We start from the raw sequence: 19,376 nt of genomic DNA, 5'->3' as shown, positions 1-19,376 counted from the left end.
TTAAATGAATTGTAGCCTAGAAATATAAAAGGCAGTATCAGATTATGTGAAATTTAAACGACAAAGTTAATACTCTGTTGTTTTTGCTGTGACTCACCTTAGTTTTCAACAGTAACTGCATGGTGTGTTTATGGTAACTGGATGGGTGACAGTTAAACATTAGCTCCACGAAGGTGCTATTACTCTCTGCCTAACTTTATTGGTACCAAAGCAATGGTCATGTAAAATATGGGAGGTTTCCCTTGCCACATACTACAGTTTTGTACTGTTTGTTATTGCCATCTCAAATACGGTAACAATTCCTTACATAGGTGCCAAACTCTTTGGTTGAATTAATACAGGAGTTGAGTCGAACTGGTATTTCAGTGACTCCAATGGGATGGAAAGTAATGTCAGTTGAAGCAAAATGTTTACCTTAGATTATTTAATAATGATAATCAAGATTTCTCGTTAGGGACTTGGCCACAAATTTGCAAGGGTGGACACAGTCAACATCTCCCCAAGGCTTGATTTATCCTTTAGTATTCACATTACGGGATTCAATCAGTGTCAGAACTGTTACTATGGTAATGAAGCTAAAATACACAAAGTGAAGCCACTTGGCACACTTTGAGTTTGAACTCTGTTATGCATGCACACCAAGTTATATTGTTCTCATTCACTTTTGTTATTTGTAGCAGTGCTTGGCAGTAAAGTGTGTAGAGTATGGTCATCTCAAAAAGAAGATAGGGATTCAGCTGTGCAGGATCTCCTTGTGTCAAGGAAGGTGGAAACTCTTTGAAAATGGTCATAGCAGATGATGAATTGTGGGTCTATGGCTAGGATCCTGAAACCATGGCTCAGTCTTTGCAGTGGAAGACCCCAACAAGACTTCAAGACATTGAGGAAATCCAAGAGAATGTGACAAGGCAGCTGCTCACTGTCCCAAATAAAGGAGTTCCCGGAAGGCTTTCATAAATGGAAACGATCCTGGATAACATGTGTGGCTTTAGAAGGGGATTACTTTGAAGGAGATTAAATGCCAGATTAATATGGGTTGTAGTTTTCGTTTTCTGGCACCAGTCCCCCAACAGTTTTCAATCAAACATTGTACTCGGTCAAAATCTAATGCTTCTTTATTCACATTGTTTCTAATTAATCATGCTTTGTCTCATAGCTTCGAGATTTCAGTATTTTTAGATTGACACTTTAGGGTAGGTGTGAGAGGCCAAATCTAGCTGCTTAGATAATAAAGCAGGTTGATTATTTGGGCTGAATTTGGCTGGTTTGAATGTTGAAAAGTTAATATAAGGTTGATTGCAAATTACAACAATTTATCTCATTTGCTATTATTATCATGTTAAGAAGCATTAACTGAAATAAGATGAAGTATAACTTGTCATGGTGTCTGTAATATATTTTATTTTGTGTTGCTTTAGCCCCTTCACCTTCACCTGGTGCAGTCTCATTACCTACCACACCTTTAGATCAAAAGACCAGTGGAAGAAGAGTATCAGGTGTGTGAAATTTCATTTTGTTTTTCCTTTTGAATCAGCACAACACACCTTTGCAAGCCATTGCAGACTGGTTATTGTGAACATTTATAGAATTGTTGTTGTGTGTATGCTTTAATATCTCTTTCAGTGATTTCCAACGAAACATAACATATTCATGCTACCACATGTCTGTCCTCCAGGCAACCACATCAGCAGCTCCTTTTGATTTGCAGCCATTTGTATTCCATTTAGTTTGGATGGTTCATGCATGCATATTGTAATTGCTATTCCAACACCCGCAGCTGTCTGCAGAGCTAATCACCCATTATGAATAGTTTTGGTCAGGGAAAGCCTAGCAGTTCACTATTTACGGCAGTGTGTGTGTGTGTATGTGCAAGCGCACATATATTGTTTAGGCATAGCAATGTTAATAACCTGGTGTTAGAAACTCAGTGTAAATTGAGTTGGCCAAAAGCCCATTCAGTTTTTGTCAGCTCTAAACTTGAAGCTTTCTAATAAGTAGCTGACTTCAGTTTTGTCTTTTGTTGGGACCAATGCCAGACTGCATGCTTCTTTGCAGACATGGCAGCAGTTACTGGAGCTTAGCTGAGAAATTCTGCTCTGCTCTTTCATCTGGGCTGACCTTACACCTTCAGGTTTCCACCTGTTTCAGTCTCTTCAAAATTCATTAAATTGACAGATCTACAACTCTGAAGAGGGTGTAAAACTTTCCCTGGAAGAGTTACTCACTAGCAAACACTGGAAGTTCTTTGAGCAGAGGTTAATGGATCCAGCCACAAGGTAGCAGAAGATACTGGAATGACACAGTAATTATATCACTGAGTGAATAAATAACTTTCTGTTTAAAACTTGTCTTAATTTCACTTAAAAAATGAATGGACTTTGTGGCCAACCCAACATATATATACTTCAGAATAAAGCATCAGGGTAAGTACAGGGTGTTCTATGAAATTACATAGATGACAAGGGAACAGGAATTACATCATCAGGTTCATTAACTAACAAACTGTTTCTGCTATGAGATGCAGTGCATTCAGAGCAGGGTGCTTATGCAACATCTTATGGCTTTCTTAGAGCTTCTAAATTGAAGTTCATGTTAATTTGGAAAAATATTTACATGTTATAATGTCTTTATTAATGTTTTCACAAATAAACATGTGCGCTTAATTATTCTGTACAGAAGCTGTTATTTTTAAATCATTCAAATTTGTTTTAAGTTTTTGAATGCATTTCCTAAGTTTTTTAAAACTTTGAATACATTCCTACTGTTTCACTTTATGTTCATCTAAATATATATATGCATCAATGTGTCTGTTATGCTTCTGCGTTCTGCTGTGTAAATCTGTGTGTGTTTCTCTTCTTTTAAATGTGTTTTTATTCATATTCTTATGCATTTGTGTGGCTGGATGATTGTCAGATAAATTTTTTTCCCATTTATTTTAATCCTTTTTTTTTCAAGTTTTAATAAATCCATCAATAATGTATTCTCCTTCATAAATTAAGTAGCAGTTGCGTACTGGGGTCGATCTAGTCGACTGGCCCCCTCCCTGCAAATTTGTGCGTAGAGTAGAAAAGACTATATTCTCCTTCATGGTTCATGATTTCTTGCCAACATTCCTCTGGTTAGTTAAAGCATTGATGATATCTTACAATTGTTGATGAAAAATAAAGATTAAAATAAATGGAGGAAAAAAAACCCCAACAAACAAACAGATCTGACACACATGCATAATAATTGCTGGTAGGGACACTGTTTTGTTTAGCAACCGTAATTTACCTCTAAGTAGATTAAACATTTACAAGTCAATACTGTTTTCTAACTTTGTGTGTTAGCAGTGCAATTCAGTCACTTTTAAATCATCTCTACAGAATTTCTATAGAATTTAGAGCCAGCACTGAAAGTTAAGACATATACGAATACGTCTATGTAAACAGTGAGATTAAAGATAGGAAAATAGATAACAGGCGTATTTGCAGATTTCTGGAGTTATTGCTCTTTTTTCAGCAACACTTCCAACTCATTGACCAATTAACACCCATTACCTATTTTTCTTTCTTTGATTGCATCATTTATATAGATGTATTCGTATATGAAGCATCGTAACATTCAGTGGTGGCTCTAAATCCTATTGAAAATCTGTAGAGAAAGCCTTAAAAGTGAAGCTGCATGGCTCAGTGGTTAAGGTGTTGCACTCACGATTGTGGGTTCAATTCCCAGACTGGACTTTGCATTTTGTTCTTGAGCAAAGCACTTCATTTCACGTTGCTCTGTGATAATTTTGTCATCTGACATGTGGCACCCGTTGCACCTGTACAGGTAATGTTGATCTGATGGAGGGAGTGAGCTTATGCCTACACAAACATTTGATCACTATAAACAAATCATGTGTGGTTGTTCAGTAAGAAATTGTTGAACCCTCATACATTGTCTAACGACAGGAGAGTCCATCATATATATAAATAAGGTACTCAGAAATCTGGATGGTTTTATATTTACAGATTTTTATTAATACTTCACATGTTTTTATAAATCATATATTAGCACTTGCATCTACTCTAGTAAGTGCTAATATATGATTTATAGAAACATGTGACATATTGATAAAAATCTGTAAATATAAAACCATCCAGATTTCTGAGTACCTTATTTCTTCTAATATATAATACCTGTACATCACCTCCAAACCTAATAAATATATATATATATGATACATGTGTGTGTGTGTACGTTTTGAATAGTTGTATATGTATTTAGACCTTTTTGAACACTCAATAATTCCTTTCTCTTTATTTCAAATCTCGATCTCTCTTTATTCTCTTATAATTATCAGACATTCTCTCAAACTACAGTAAAGGTTATATCCTCACATTCACCTCTGCTCAGTATTTCCTATTAAACTCCACACCATATTCATTGGTGTTTTCTGATAACTTCATTTTTAAAGCTTTATTAATTTTTAAAAATTTATTTTCCCTTTTGCTTATTTCCTCAGCACCCCTCCCCCCTTAATGGCTTTAAAACATTTGCTTTCATCAATGTGTTTCTCATTGCTGTCAGTCTAATTATCATTATTGTGTGTGTGAAGAAGGTTTTGTAGGAAATAAGGACCAAATCTCATAAGTTGCCACAATATGAAGTGGCACATCAAAATATTAGGCTATGGATAGATTGAAAATCTCTTGTAGACTGCCCCACCCCCACTCAGTCTCCAGATGGAGAGATGGTCGTCAAATGACGGCTGGCCTTGCTCTACAAGTAGCCTTATATGACATATCTTTGTTGTCAATGCAAAAATAAGTCTTTGAAGAATTGATCTAATTAACCATCTTGGGTTCATTATAGCTAGAGCCTGGCCAGCAGGAGATGTCTCTCCCCTCCCTACCACCTTACCAGTACTTTATTTTTATAAAATGGTACCTTATGATGCATGCAAACTGCTTAACCCTTTCGTTACCAAACCGCCCGAAAAAAATTTTGGTTAATGTGACCAAGCCGTCCAAAACCGCCCGAATTTACCTATTCATATTTAAATGAGAATATCAGAGCAAATCTCTTTAGCACATTTGTGAAAATACGTGTTATACTTCATAAAGAGTTCAACTACAGTTTTGTACAAAAATCGAAGTGTAATTTTGATTCCGTGAATTTTGGGAGATTTTTTTCCGAAATTTGTTCCTATTGTGTTTTCAAAATTTGTAATTCTTACAAAAAATGGATACGAATTTCATTATATCAAGTAGCGAGTCAGAATTCGAAGGATTTTCTACTGAAGACCTTCATAAATCTAACTCTATGACTGAAAAAAAAAAGCATGTGGTATTTGATAATGAATCTGATGTTTCATTTTCCGAAAGTGAAAACAGTGAATCCGAGAGCTCCGACAGCGATAAAGAAAATGAATTGGCACCTGAATGGAGTGAAAATTTAAAAACTGTTTCTTTCGGTGATTTTTCTGAAGAAACTGGACCAAGCCACAGACTTTCCCAGAAGAGTAAAGCCTTAGACTATTTCTTTTTACTTTTTCGAATGAGCCTATTTGAAATCATTACGGCGGAAACGAACCGTTACGCTAAATGTAAACAAAACGAAAGAAAGGATAGTTAGTGGTTTCCCACAACCTTAAATGAAATTAAGACTATTTTGCCATAAATATTATTATAGGTATCAGAAAGTTACCCAGAATAACAAATTCTATCGTAAAATTTTGTTGTATACCCAATTGAATATTAGCTAATAACCCATTTTCTATAGCGATGTTTGAACAAAATTTTAATAATTTTATATTTTGTTGAATTTACCTGTATCTACCTGCAATTAGAGTGACTTTGTGACAAAAATTATAGTATAGAATTAGTTGAGAACATTTCATTAAATTATCTTCCAAAATTCCCGTTAATATATTGATAAATAAAAAAGTTATAGTTGTTTAATGAAACCAGACTAAATTTATGATTACGTTAGAAATTAATTGAAACACATAAGGGGTGTATTTTGGTCAGAAATATAGTAATGAAAGGGTTAAATCTGCCAGACAATCACTTTGCAGCACTAGGCACCACTAAACTGGAACGGTGTGGAAATTAGTGCTTGACACTCTAAGTTTCCAAATTGCTCTCTCAAAATTCATTATGCATTTACCCCAGAATCCCCTGGTGGCCTTAGCCTTTGTCTCTGTAGGAACTTTGCAGCAATCCGGAGTAAAGACAATCTCTTGTAGTTGAGCTGATTTTCTCAGCTTAATTCAGAGGATGACTTGATAAAATTTGGGTCCCTGATATAAAACTGACCCTAAAACTTCCTCTGAACACACCTTGATATAGATGAAACACAACCAAGGGAGACTGGCTAAATGTATAAGGTGGGAACTAAATAGTTATTAATCAATCATTCCTCTGAATATGCATAATTCCATAAGATCTCCACATTACTTAAACAACAATCCCAGTCAAAATCTTACTCAACGACAAGAGATTCCATGATACTCTGTGTGTGTGTGTGATGGACTCTCTTGTTGCTTTGTGAAATGAGGGGCAAGACAGCTAAAACAAAGACCATCACTCTATGGCCACCTCTGGGCAGGGTCAAAGCTGAAGACTTCCAGTAGCTGCCCATTCCCTTAGCACCAATGGATGTTTGAAAAAAGTGTGATGGGGTTGGTGCTGGTATATTGGTTAGCTAAACTGACCTGCACAGTAAATATCATTCCAGTTGGCATTCTTTATTCAGAGCCACTCCCACTCCCTCCCCCCTTCAAACTTATATTGGCCTCATGTGCCATGAGCTCAATTGTTATCAGGATGCAGGATTTGTATGGGGTTTCCTTCTTTTAAATGAAGTGCTAAAGGACCTTGTCTGCCCTGTGTCTGTTTGGTATCTATGAGTAACCTTCTTCTGGAAGCAATTTTGTGACCTTCTAATTAACCCATAGCTAGAACCCTGACAGGTGTTACGACTCTGGGTGAGAGTAGACTTGGAGACAATAATAACTGATATGGTTCCACATTCCCCAAAACTTGGAATTCCTAAATAAGGGCCCTACTACCACATGCAGTTGAGAGCCATACCCAGGACACATATGTATGTACATACCCACATATATACATATATATGTATGTACATACATATATTGTGTATGTGTTGGTGATTCCCTCATTGGTTTTTTTTATATTTTTCAATAGAATCTGAGTTTCAACATAGGCTTTCTCCACCACCTTTACCTCATCGTCAGCCAATTGCTGAAGGTAAGGACCCTCTAGCATGTCCATGGTGACTTCCCTTTGATACGCTCTTACTAAATCAATAACCAAAACCCAGAAAGAAGACAAAAACATGCTTCGCTTGTTGTTTTGAAATAATGTGTCTATTAATAATAATAATGATGCTTTTGATGCTGTTAACAATTCTTATGCATGCTGCTTTTGTATACTCACTTAATCTCTTTATTGCTTATTTACTGCAACAATTGTAAAATTAGAGTTGCATCATTGCTTTGCAATATTTGATGTCATTCCTTTGATTATTCAGAGTTGTTCCATTTCCTCACAGGCATTGTCTAGCAATGCTGTTATCCTCTCTTTTCTCATCCAAGTTTATTTTACTCTTTCTTTTATGACAAACAATGGTACCACTTACAGCCTGCCATAACAAATCTGATTCGGTTTCTTATATAAACATTTTTTGTAAAGTTCCAAGAACCTTGGTGGTTTGTGCCTAATGAACTGATACAGTGGCCAAGATTTGATTCCTGGTTGTTGGTATTTAATTTACTCTGATAATGTCCTCATGAAGGGGCACAAATGTCACCATATCCATTTGCTAACCACAACATATCAAGTAGTAGTTGATGGTGTCCCATCCATGTGTGTGTGTGTGTGTATATATATATATATATATATATATATATATATATATACATGTGTGTGTGTGTGTATATATATATATATTAGGGAGTATAACTCCAAACTTACAGGGAAAAATTCAATTTAGCATTAAATCAAAATATATATATTCAGATGAATATGGTAATTAAGTTGAGGCACCAGAATTTAGTACGGTATTATCCATACAATTTCAAAATAAGGTGATTAAAATCAAAATAAGCAACAAGGATATCCAGAGGTAATGCAGTACGATCGTTTCATGTGACTCCATTTAATTGAGTAATGCAATCATTTCATTACATCAATTTAAAATGTAGAGCAGAAGGGCACAGTATAATTTTACCTAAAATCTCCAAGAAGTTAAGGAGATAGACAAAGATTGCATTACTCAATTAAATGAAGTCGCATGAAACGATTATACTGCATTACCTCTGGATATCCTTGTTGCTTATTTGGATATGTATATATATATATGAATGTATGTATGTATGCATATATATGTATATATATATCATCGTTTAACATCTGCCTTCCATGCTCGCATGGGTTGGACGGTTTCACTGAGGACTGGTGAGCCAGGAGGCCCTTGCTAATGCCAATCACTCCGAGAGTATACTGGGTGCTTTTATGTGCCACCGGCACATGGGCCAGTTAGGCGGTTCTGGCAACAACCATACTCAAATGGTGTTTTTTACGTGCTACATGCACAGGAGCCAGTCTGGCGGCACTAAGACGACACTGGCAATGATCATGCTTGTGGCACACCGTCATTTACGACGACGAGGGCTCCAGTTGATCCAATAAATGGAACAGCCTGCTCGTGAAATCAAAGTGCATGTTGCTGAGCACTCCACAGACACATGTACCCTTAATGTAGTTCTCGGGGAGATTCAGCATGACAAGGCTGGCCCTTTGAAATACAGGTACAACAGAAACAGGAAGAAAGAGTGAGAGAAAGTTGTGGTGAAAATGTACATCAGGGTTCGCCACCATCCCCTGCCAGAGCGTTGTGGAGCTTTAGGTGGTGTCGCTCAATAAACACTCACAATGCCCGGTCTGGGAATCGAAACCGTGATCCTACAACTGCAAGTCTGCTGTCCTAACCACTAGGCCATTGCGCTTCCACTATATATATATATGTAACTGGGTAGAAGTAGACCCAGGAAGACATGGGATGAGGTGGTCAAGCATGACCTTCGAACATTGGGTCTCACAGAGGCAATGACGGAAGACCGAGACCTCTGGAGATATGCTGTGACTATGAAGACCCGACAAATAATGTGAGTTCATGGCTGTTCCCTGCACCAGCTTCACATTGAAGCCCCAGCCCTTCCAAAGTGCCTTGGATCGCAGGACAGCCTGCTGTACTTACCTTGGATCGTAGGGCGACCTGCTGTGCTTGAGGAGACCTATTGAGTCAAGTACATCAGCATCAAAAATCAAATGGAAATTGTGGTTGCGATACCTGTGCCGGTGGCATGTAAAATGGACCATCCGTATATGGTCGATGCCAGCACCACCTTGACTGGCTTCTGTGCCGGTGGCACGTAAAAAGCACCAACCGACTGTGGCCATAGCCAGCCTCCCCTGGCACTTGTGCTGGTGGCACGTAAAAAGCACCCACTACACTCATGGAGTGGTTGGCGTTAGGAAAGGCATCCAGCTGTAGAAACACTGCCAGATCAGACTGGAGTGTGGTAGAGCCTCCTGGTTCCCAGACCCCGGTTGAATCGTCCAACCCATGCTAGCATGGAAAACGGACATTAAACGATAATGATGATGATATATGTGTGTGAATCATTTAAGGAGTGTAATTCTGCCAAGGATCTTAGCTCTTATTCAAATTTATGATGAAAACAAAAAATCTCACCTTGATACAGGTGAGTGGTTTTGGTAGAGAAAAATTGAAAGAAGTGTGTCGGTTGTGTCTGTGTTTGTCTCCCAACATTGTTTGACAACAGGTGTTGGTGTGTTTATGTCCCTATGACTTAGCGATACCAATAATATAAGTACCAGGCTTAAAAGAAATATGCACTGAGGGCGATTCATTCCACTAAAAATTCTTCAAGGTGGTGCCCCAGCATGGCCACTGTCTAATGACTGAAACAAGTAAAACGTAATTTATAAACTTTGGAATTTTGAAGCAGATTTCATTAAAATGGTAGATTTTAAAACACTAAGGACAGAAAAAAAAAAAAAAGAAAAGAAAAGTTAGCATCTTTAACTGGTTCTCATCAATCAATATTCATTATTCAGTTGTCACACACTTGGTTGAAAAATATCAAAATAAGTATTAACTTTCTTAGTTTTTAATCCTAAGTTACTAATAAACTAGACTACCACTATTTTGCTGTACAAAGCCTATCACTACAAATTACTAACAGTTCTTAGTTCATCACTGTTTATTAATTAATTCTTCTGTATATTACTAACAGTTCTTAGTTCATCACTGTTTATTAATTAATTCTTCTGTATTACTACATGTATTACTACAAATAAATAAATAGAAATTATGTTTGTTTCAAATAAACATATTAAAAAACCTGAAGACATCATGAGTAGGAAAACAATTTTCCACTTGCATGGAATCCATTGCTAACTATTCTCTCATCATCATCATTTTTATTATTATTATTATTATCATTATTATTAAGGCATGCTGGATGAAATGCTTAGTGGTATTTCACCCGTCACTATGTTCTGAGTTCAAATTACACTGATGTCATCTTTGCCTTTTCTCCTTTCAGGGTTGATAAATTAAATACCAGTTGCATACTGAGGTCAATGTAATTGATAGGTCCCTTCCCCTCAAATTTTGTCCATCTTTATGTTCTGAGTTGAAATTCGACTGTGGTCAACTTTGCCTTTCAACTTTTTGGGATGGATAAAATAGGCGCCAGCAGAACACTGGGGTTGATGTGAGGATCCACCTGTCTCCCACCACCACCACAAAAATAAGTCCAGGCCTTGTGCCTACATTGGATAGGATTATTATTACATCTAAAGCAGAGGTGGTGAGCTGGCAGAAACGTTAGCACGCCAGGCGAAATACTTAGTGGTATTTAGTCTGTCTTTACATTCTGAGTTCAGATTCCGCTGAGGTCGACTTTGCCTTTCATCCTTTTGGGGTCTATAAATTAAGGACCAGTGAAACACTGGGATCAGTGTAATAGATTAGTCCCCTCCCACAAAATTTCAAGGCCTTGTGCCTCCAGTAAAAAGGATTATTATATCTAAAGCAACAATATTTTTATGAATTCTTTCTGAAACTTTTTTTTATCTTTCATGATCTTTCCCAGTCTACTGCTTCTAATTTTAAATATTTAGTTTTTACAACAAATAATCATATGAATTTTGATATGGAGCAAAGATTATTTGCCAACATAACATGGCAGTCCTGGTTTAGGACGAATGTTGCTGTAATTTAGCCCCAAGAGACATCATCTCCAGCTGACTACATGACATGATCTGTGTCCTTATATTTTTGAACAAAGGATATTGTTTTAAGCTGAGTGGGGGTGCTACATTCCCTTGTTTGAAAATATAAGAACACAGATCGTGTTGTATAGCCAGCTGGAGATGATGTCTCCTGGGGCTAAGTTATAGCAACATTAGTCCTAGACCAGGACTGCCATGTTATGTTGGCAAATAATCTTTACTCCAAAGTACTGTTGCTGAATATCTCTCGTGAGATTTATAAATAGTAATTTTCTAATTTTGATATTATAAAAGAAAGAAACAAAAAAGGAAAGGAAAAGCAACTGTAAATTCTGTTTTCAGGGAGTTGACTCTAAGCAAATTATTTTCACTCGAGTGATTCACACACACGCACTGTGTCTGAAATTTGTTGAGAGGATTTTAGTAAATCACATCAACCCCCAGGGCTCAACTGGTATTTATTAGAAAAGATGAAGACAAAGTTGACCTCAGCAAAATTTGAACTTGGAACATAACAATCTAAAGAAATAACCTTAGCATCTAATCTGATTCACTGAGGATTCTGCCAGCTCTCATAGATAATGGTTTCTGCATCTTTCTATTCTAACCATAATTGCTATTGTCATTATGTTAAGCCATTAAATATTAAATTTGATAGTAAATCTACAGAACATTCAGTTTGTAGAAATTAAACTTTTCATTTCATTTCATTGTTTCTTGAGAGAGAATTGAACCTAGAGACAATCTGTCTGTCATTAAAACTTTTTGAAAGCCAACATGCAAGGGTCATGAAGGCAATCTTCATGCACATCCTCCGTAAGGTCCAACCAGAAGTGACCAGCATTACACTTTTCGGCTGGATTCCCTAGTGTGACCAACTAGGACTACAAATATTACCCAACCACTTGTTCTTGGTCTGCCCCTAGGGTCTCACACGATTTGCCTCAGTTTAAAGAAACCATCTTGTGATTCCTTCTTATGACATTCTAATCACAATTTTAAAATTAAAACTGTACAATTCTTTTCTACTCTAGGCACAAGGTCTGAAATTTTGGGGGAGGGGGCCAGTCGATTAGATCGATCCCCCAGTAAGTAACTGGTACTTAATTTATCAACCCCGAAAGGATGAAAGGCAAAGTCAACCTTAGTGGAATTTGAACTCAAACACAGATGAAATACTGCTAAGCATTTTGCCTGGCGTGCTAACATTTCTACCAGTTTGCCACCTTTAAAACTGTACAATTCATTAAAGGATTGTTGTGACTGAGTGGGAAGAAGTTTGTTTCCCAACCACATGGTTGTGGGTTCAGTCCCACTGCATGGCACCTTGGGCAAGTCTCTTTTCTTGTAGCCTCAGGTTGACCAAAGCTTTGTGAGTGGATTTGGTAAGCGGATTTTGCAGCCATCTGGTTTGCCAGATCTGTCAAACCGTCCAACTCATGCCAGCATGGAAAGCAGACGTTAAACGATGGTGATGATGATGAATTGAGCTTTTAAAAATCATCAGATCTCGATAACGAATTATGTTTTCCCTTTTTTTTCATTTGTTTAATTCTTATTTTATTGACATATTTTTTTTTCATTTTTTAAAATAGATTCTAAACTGAAAGCCAGCCCCAATGGTCCTTCATTACAGACACCACCTGTTGTTCCTCCAAAAACACCAAAGGTAGGTATATGAAATGGAATGCAATTCAGGTACAAATCTGGAGTTTGTGGTAGAAATATAAATAAGCAATGTAACTTATATTAGTGGAGATTTACATCAACTGGTGGTACTTCTAAGCTTTTTGGTTTCATGTGGTCTGTCTGTAAGTAGAGATTTACAGAAACGGTATCTCTAAACTCTTTGAAGAAGAGAAAAACTACAAACAAGGAGACCCAACTGGGAACTAAGTGGAAAGTTAAAGCCTAATGCTTACTTGGTTTTGGATTCACTCCTACTGTATGGCAATGAGCTAGCCAAAGTCTTATGAGTAGATTTGATGGATGGAGACTGAAAGAAGCCCGTCATATATATACATATATGGGTGTGTTTGTGTTGTTAGTGAGCCTTGTTTTGACATCTTGTGATGGCTGTAAAGCAGCATTGCCATTTGTACCAGTCTTCCATGAAAACATGTCTGGCCATGGGGAAATGTTACTTTACTGGGAAATAAGTGAAGGTTGGCAACAGGGAAGGCATCTGGCCATAGAAAATCTGCGTTGACAAATTTCCATCTGCCCCATGCAGGCATGGAAAAGTGGACGTTAAAAGGATGAAACAATTGTGAAGGAAAACCTTATGATACATCATAAGATATATTTTGAGAAAATAACGACATAGTGTAACAGCTAGCAACTTTAGTGGCTGTCAGCTTTCATCATCATCATCATCTAACATCCATCTTCCATGTTGGCATGGGTTGGATGGTTCAAAGGGCTGCATTGAACTTCAATGTCTGCTTTGGCATTAGTTCCTATGCCTGATTACCCTTCCTAATGCCAACCCTTTTACAGTGTGTGCTGCTTTTGTTTTTTGTTTTTCATGGCATTGACACTAGTGGGGTCCCCAAGTAGTTTACAAGAGAAGCTTCTATGATTGAGTAGGGGTGAAGTAGTGAGGGAAGTGGGCTTTGTGCCAGGTGTGAAGGAAAGAGGGACAGGAACGTGTGTCTTGCTGTAAGAGGAGCGAGATTATATATATATATATATATATATATATATATATAATATATATATATATATATATATATATATATATATATATATAAGGGTACCCCAGCAGGAAAGGAATGAAGAATGGATGGTGACAATGAAGTGTTAGGTGGACAGAGAGAGAGAATAGGATTGAGGATGGCTGGGGTGGTGTTGGAGATGGGGATAGAAGTGAATGCAATGAACGGAGGGAGGGGGGGTAAAGGAAAATAGGGTGTGGGTCAGGGAGGAGGAGGTGAAAGGTAGCAATACATAAACAAGGGAAGTGGTGGAAAGCAACAGTGTAATAATAAATCTGTAGACAGGCTAAAAATAGGGAGATTATGGTATTTGATCAATTCTGGAATAATGAAAAGCAAAGTTGATCTCTATAAGTAATTTCTCCTGCTTCCCCACTGAGTCGGCCCCTTAACACCTAATTTATGTAGGTGAAGGTGTGGCTGTGTGGGTAAGAACATTGCTTCCCAACCACATGGTTTCAGGTTCAACATGGCACCTTGGCCAATTGTCTTCTCCAGGCTGACCAAAGCCTTGTGAGTAGATTTTGTGTCTGTCTGTTGACAACCAGTGTTGGTGTGTTTACAGCCCTGTAACTTAGCAGTTCAACAAAATAGTACTGGGCTCAATTCATTTGACTGAAAATTCTTCAAGGTGGTGCCCCAGCATGGCCATAGTTTAATGACTGAAACAAATGAAAGATAAATAATATACATGTGTTTCTGGCAGTCAATATTATTCAATTATGATGTAACTGTTCTTATTTATTGTTTAATTCTTGAAATAACACAATTTTTGGTTGAGATTTCAACTGGAATGAGTGTTCTTAATATCACCTATTTACCGCTTCTCTTACCATATTTCTCTTCAAATACACAGTGTTTGTTGCATTTAAGTTTGAAGAATTTAGTAAAATATTATCGTCATTACAGTTCTATATTTAAGAGATGAGGAATTATGTACATTATTTACATTATTTAATAATAATAATAACATCGAAAAATACCTTAGGAATGAGAACCCAGGTTCGAAATTTCCTCAAGACACCTGATGAAGGCTGGGGGGTATATCAGCCGAAATGTTGTGTTAACAAGATGAGGACAAATATCCATCAAATGTAAATAATGTCATCATTATTAAACTGATATTTGGAACATAAATAAACATGAACTTTTGGTCAATGGTTTAAATTTAAACTTCTTGAAAACAGAAAGTTTGTGTTCTAGAACCAAGGGCTGTCCCTGGTAGGTCGATATTAGAAGGGTTTAGGGTAGGTGGGCTGCATGAAACCAAGTTTGGTCTCTGAGTAGGCTGAAATAAGGGAAATAAAAATGGATTAACATGATGATGATGATGATGCTAACCACGTTTTTTTCTCTCTTTTTTGTCTTTTTAGGTAATTGACATGTCCAAAATTACCGCTCCACCACCACTCCCACCTCGCAAAACAATTCCCACCACACCTATCACTCCAGAAGTACCATCCTCCGAGTACAGATTTGACAAAGCACCACCTTTACCACGCCGATTGAACAACATTTAGACAAACTGGCAGAGATGAGGGGAAAAAAAATTAATTCTGCATGTGTGTATAATGTATATATGAAGACTGTTTGTGTGTGTGTGTGTGTGTGTATATGCCCATAAACAATGAACAGGTGATTGAAGGAAAAATGTATAATTAAGACTAACTTGATGTATATTGTTGATTTGCCAAGCAACAGTGGACCAAACTTTTGTGGGGAGGGGCGCCTGCTACATTGAAATGCAGAACTGTCAGATTATTTGCAAAGGTTGTGACCAGATTTGGTGGTTCAGACACTCGTCGCATTCACTCACATGATGCATACATTTGCTGCTACATGGGCAGGCCATACGCACATTCCTATAAACACAACATGCACACACACACACACACATATATGCTTTCAAGGATTTATTGAATACTAATCAATCAATCAGATTTCTCTATTTAAAAATCGCCAATCAATCAATGAATCAATCAAAGATACCAGACCAAATCCAGAATATTCTAACACTCTCCACAGGTGCTACAAAAATTGTATTATATTATAATAATGATGATGATGATGAAAATATGGATCCTTTCTTTCTACTATACTCTCTCTCTCTCCTTTTATACAGGTGTGTGTGTGTGTGTTTATGTGTGTATGCAGGTGGGATCTAGAACACGTTGGAATATATATCCTAGATATCAAATCTCAAAAATTCTTTCAGGAGGTTAGGGTATTTTTGTAAAATGGCCATTTCTTCTATTTTATCATATAAACATTGACTGAGAATTAGAGTTGTCTCCTGTATAAGGCTAGTTGTGGAAAAACTGTTTTAAAATGTAGGCCTTGAAACCCTCATTATGCATCACAAATACACACTTACTCTCTCACACACACACACACATAGACCTATTCCTACATTGGATTCTAAACTCTTCCACTATGTGTTTGTGTATATATATAGTCGTCATCATTATACTTTAATATCTAGTTTTCCATGCTTACATGGGTCAGTGCATGGGAAAAATGGATGTCAAATGATGATATATATATATATATATAACACACACACACACACACTGATTTTTCTGTACAAAAATGTTGTGTATTACACACACACACACACACACACCTCATAATGGACCATGCTGTTTCAGAGCAGTTGATAATCTGAACTCAAAAATTTCTCTTCCCAAAAAAATGCTGGTTATAAAAAGATTTTTTTAAAACTATTTTCCAATGAAAATCACTGGACAGGAAAATATTGTTTTGAGACAAACAAAAAAGAAAGAAACAAGAAGCAAAACTTCCACAGTTTTTTTTTTAAAAAACAGAAAGAAAAGATAAAAAAGAGAAATGCCTTCCTTTTATGCAATTTTAAGGGGTTTATAATTTCCTTTATATTTTTTTTTTAAATCCAAATGAAAAATTTTGTTTAAACCTTTATAGAATTTCATGTAAGCACAGTGCTGGACACATACATACATCAATACATAAAAAACACAAAAAATCATTATTGTTATTCTTCTCATTATTATTATCATTTCTCTTTATCACAGGTTTTGTTGGAGCTCCTGGAGTCTTGCATGCATAGCAGGTTTACTACCTGCAGCCTATGTTACCATGTTATCCATTCTTTTCAGTTATCTGATACTTTCCTGATTATTCTGACCATGCCAAAGAGGCAAACCTTTTATAACATTTCTGCTGGGCACTCTATTCCAATTTCCCTTATATTCCCCTTGATGCCTTCTGATACTATTCCCAAGGACCCGACAATAATTGGCACTGTCTTCACCTTCTTCATTTTCCATAGCCAGGCTATTTCGTACTTAAGAGGGTTGTGTTTATCTATGTTTTCCCCTTCCTTCTTGACTATTCGTAGATCAAAGGGACATGCAACATCAACTATATTGTCTGCCACCACTAGGTCTGGTCTGTTATGCTCTAGCACCTAATCTGTTTGGATTGGGAAATTCCAGAGGACTTTGTTAGTCTCCGACTCTCTGCGATTTGTGCTCATACCACACCTTGCTTCCCTCTAGCCCCCACTTTTCATTATTATTATTATTTCACTTCTCCAGCTAATTCTGTAAGGGTGGACAACCTGTTGTCAAGGATCCTACAGTCTCTTTCCATGATACTTAACACCCAAGTACCAATCTCAAAATCCTTGTTGTCCTCAGGAAAGCAGTTTTCTGAGCATGCCAATCTACCTACCCTCATGTCAATCCCAATTTGTTCAACGAATTTCTCAAACCTCCCATTGCCCCTGCAACTACTGGAACAACAGATAGTTCATTTCTTCATTGCCCACATTCACGCAATCTTATCTTTTACTGGCTTTTTGTAATTCTCAATCTTTTCCAGTTATTTATCATTCACTCATACATCACTAGTTATGGTACTGTTTATGATTTTGGTTTCCTTCATCATTTTATCAGCTACAACAAGGTTGGTTGTTGTTATTATTATTGAGTGAAAGAGCAGCACATATTATCAAAGTGACACTGGGGTACAAATATACGAAGCCCAATATACCCATCATGACTACCCGTCTGATAAGGGTACACCAAGCACATGCACCACAAACATATGTGCATGATATGGTGATCTCATATCAAGATAAACAGTGCACGAACCTTGCAGGTGGGGCCCAGTCAGAATTTTCTTCAGGTTAAGTAGCCCATCCTACTAAGAAGGTCCCTAAATAAGGGTTGTTTGAGGATGATGAACGAAACCCTCTCAACATAGGGCTATGATGCTTCCCCACTATTTTATTATTATAATTATTGTTATTATTATTAAAGTGGTGAGCTGGTAGCGACATTAGCATGCTGGGTGAAATGCTTAGTAGTATTTCACTCATCGCTATGTTCTGAGTTCAAATTCCACCGAAGTAGACTTTACCTTTCATCCTTTTGGGGTCAATAAATTAAGTATCAGTTGAGTATTGGGGTCAATGTGATCGACTTTCCTCCTGCCCCTAAAATTTCAGGTCTTGTGCCTGTAGTAGAAAGGATTATTATTATTAAGGTTGCGAGCTGGCAGAATCATTAGCGTGCTGGGTGATATGCTTAGAGGTATTTCACCTGTTGCTATATTCTGAGTTCAAATTCTGCCAGGGTCGATAAAATAAGTACCAGTGAAACACTGGGGTTGATGTAATTGATTCATCCCCACCTTCCCCAAGCAACCATATTTTTAGAAGACTAACATGTTCATAGCTCTCCACTTATCTGCAACGATCAAATTGCTTGTAAGACTGGTTTCCAGTAGTTATCTCCCCTCCACTTCAAGAGTTTCCAATAATTACCACCAGTTTTTTTTTCCTGCACATTCCTCAACTGAAAGGGAAACTTTTATCTCTCAATACATGTTCATGGCAATTAACAGGGCGATATAATTAGTCACATAATTATCTCCTTGTTATATGTTTAGACAGAATGAAGCAAGCATGAAGCATGGAATAAACTGCCTGCGTCAGTTGTTGACTGCCATGACACTGCATCTTTTAAGGCCCTCATGCTTTCCGAAATCCGCCGAAACTACACCTGATTATATATACACTTTAGATGAGTTGTAGTGCACCTGAGCACTGTACACAATTATTATTATTATTATTATTATTATTAATGGTGATGTATAAGAATTTCGATTAAATCCTTAAAAATGTTTTAACCCGAAGGCCGCAGCCATGCTGGGGCACCAACAGCACACTTGATTTTCTCACCAATGGAAGAAGGCAAAATATTGGGACCTGGTTGATGAGGTTCTTGTCAAAAAATGGCAGACAGCTACATTTGTTTGAAATTCAGGCAACTGAAGGAAGCCGCTAAGGAGATAAGCATGG

The 19,376-nt window shown here is 37.1% G+C and overlaps 1 protein-coding gene across 15 annotated transcripts in view; it reads left to right on the top strand.

The window, feature by feature from the left end:
- Window positions 1-17,036, top strand: part of LOC115212854 (dedicator of cytokinesis protein 3) — a 301,286-nt gene extending 284,250 nt beyond the window's left edge. For 10 of the 15 annotated variants that reach the window (XM_036503925.1, XM_036503926.1, XM_036503924.1 and 7 more), the window contains 4 exons: window positions 1,419-1,496; window positions 7,176-7,238; window positions 12,911-12,984; window positions 15,406-17,036. In XM_036503925.1, coding sequence (XP_036359818.1) covers window positions 1,419-1,496; window positions 7,176-7,238; window positions 12,911-12,984; window positions 15,406-15,552 — 362 coding nt within the window. In that variant the 3' untranslated portion in view covers window positions 15,553-17,036. Of the gene's footprint in view, window positions 1-1,418; window positions 1,497-7,175; window positions 7,239-12,910; window positions 12,985-15,405 lie in introns of those variants that run through there. The other 5 variants (XM_036503931.1, XM_036503929.1, XM_036503921.1 and 2 more) reach the window with 2 other exon arrangements.
- The last annotated feature ends 2,340 nt before the right edge of the window (window positions 17,037-19,376 follow it).

This window comes from Octopus sinensis, linkage group LG6 (assembly GCF_006345805.1).
Source record: "Octopus sinensis linkage group LG6, ASM634580v1, whole genome shotgun sequence".
Lineage (NCBI taxonomy): Eukaryota > Metazoa > Mollusca > Cephalopoda > Octopoda > Octopodidae > Octopus > Octopus sinensis.
This window is presented reverse-complemented; position numbering and strand designations above follow the sequence as displayed.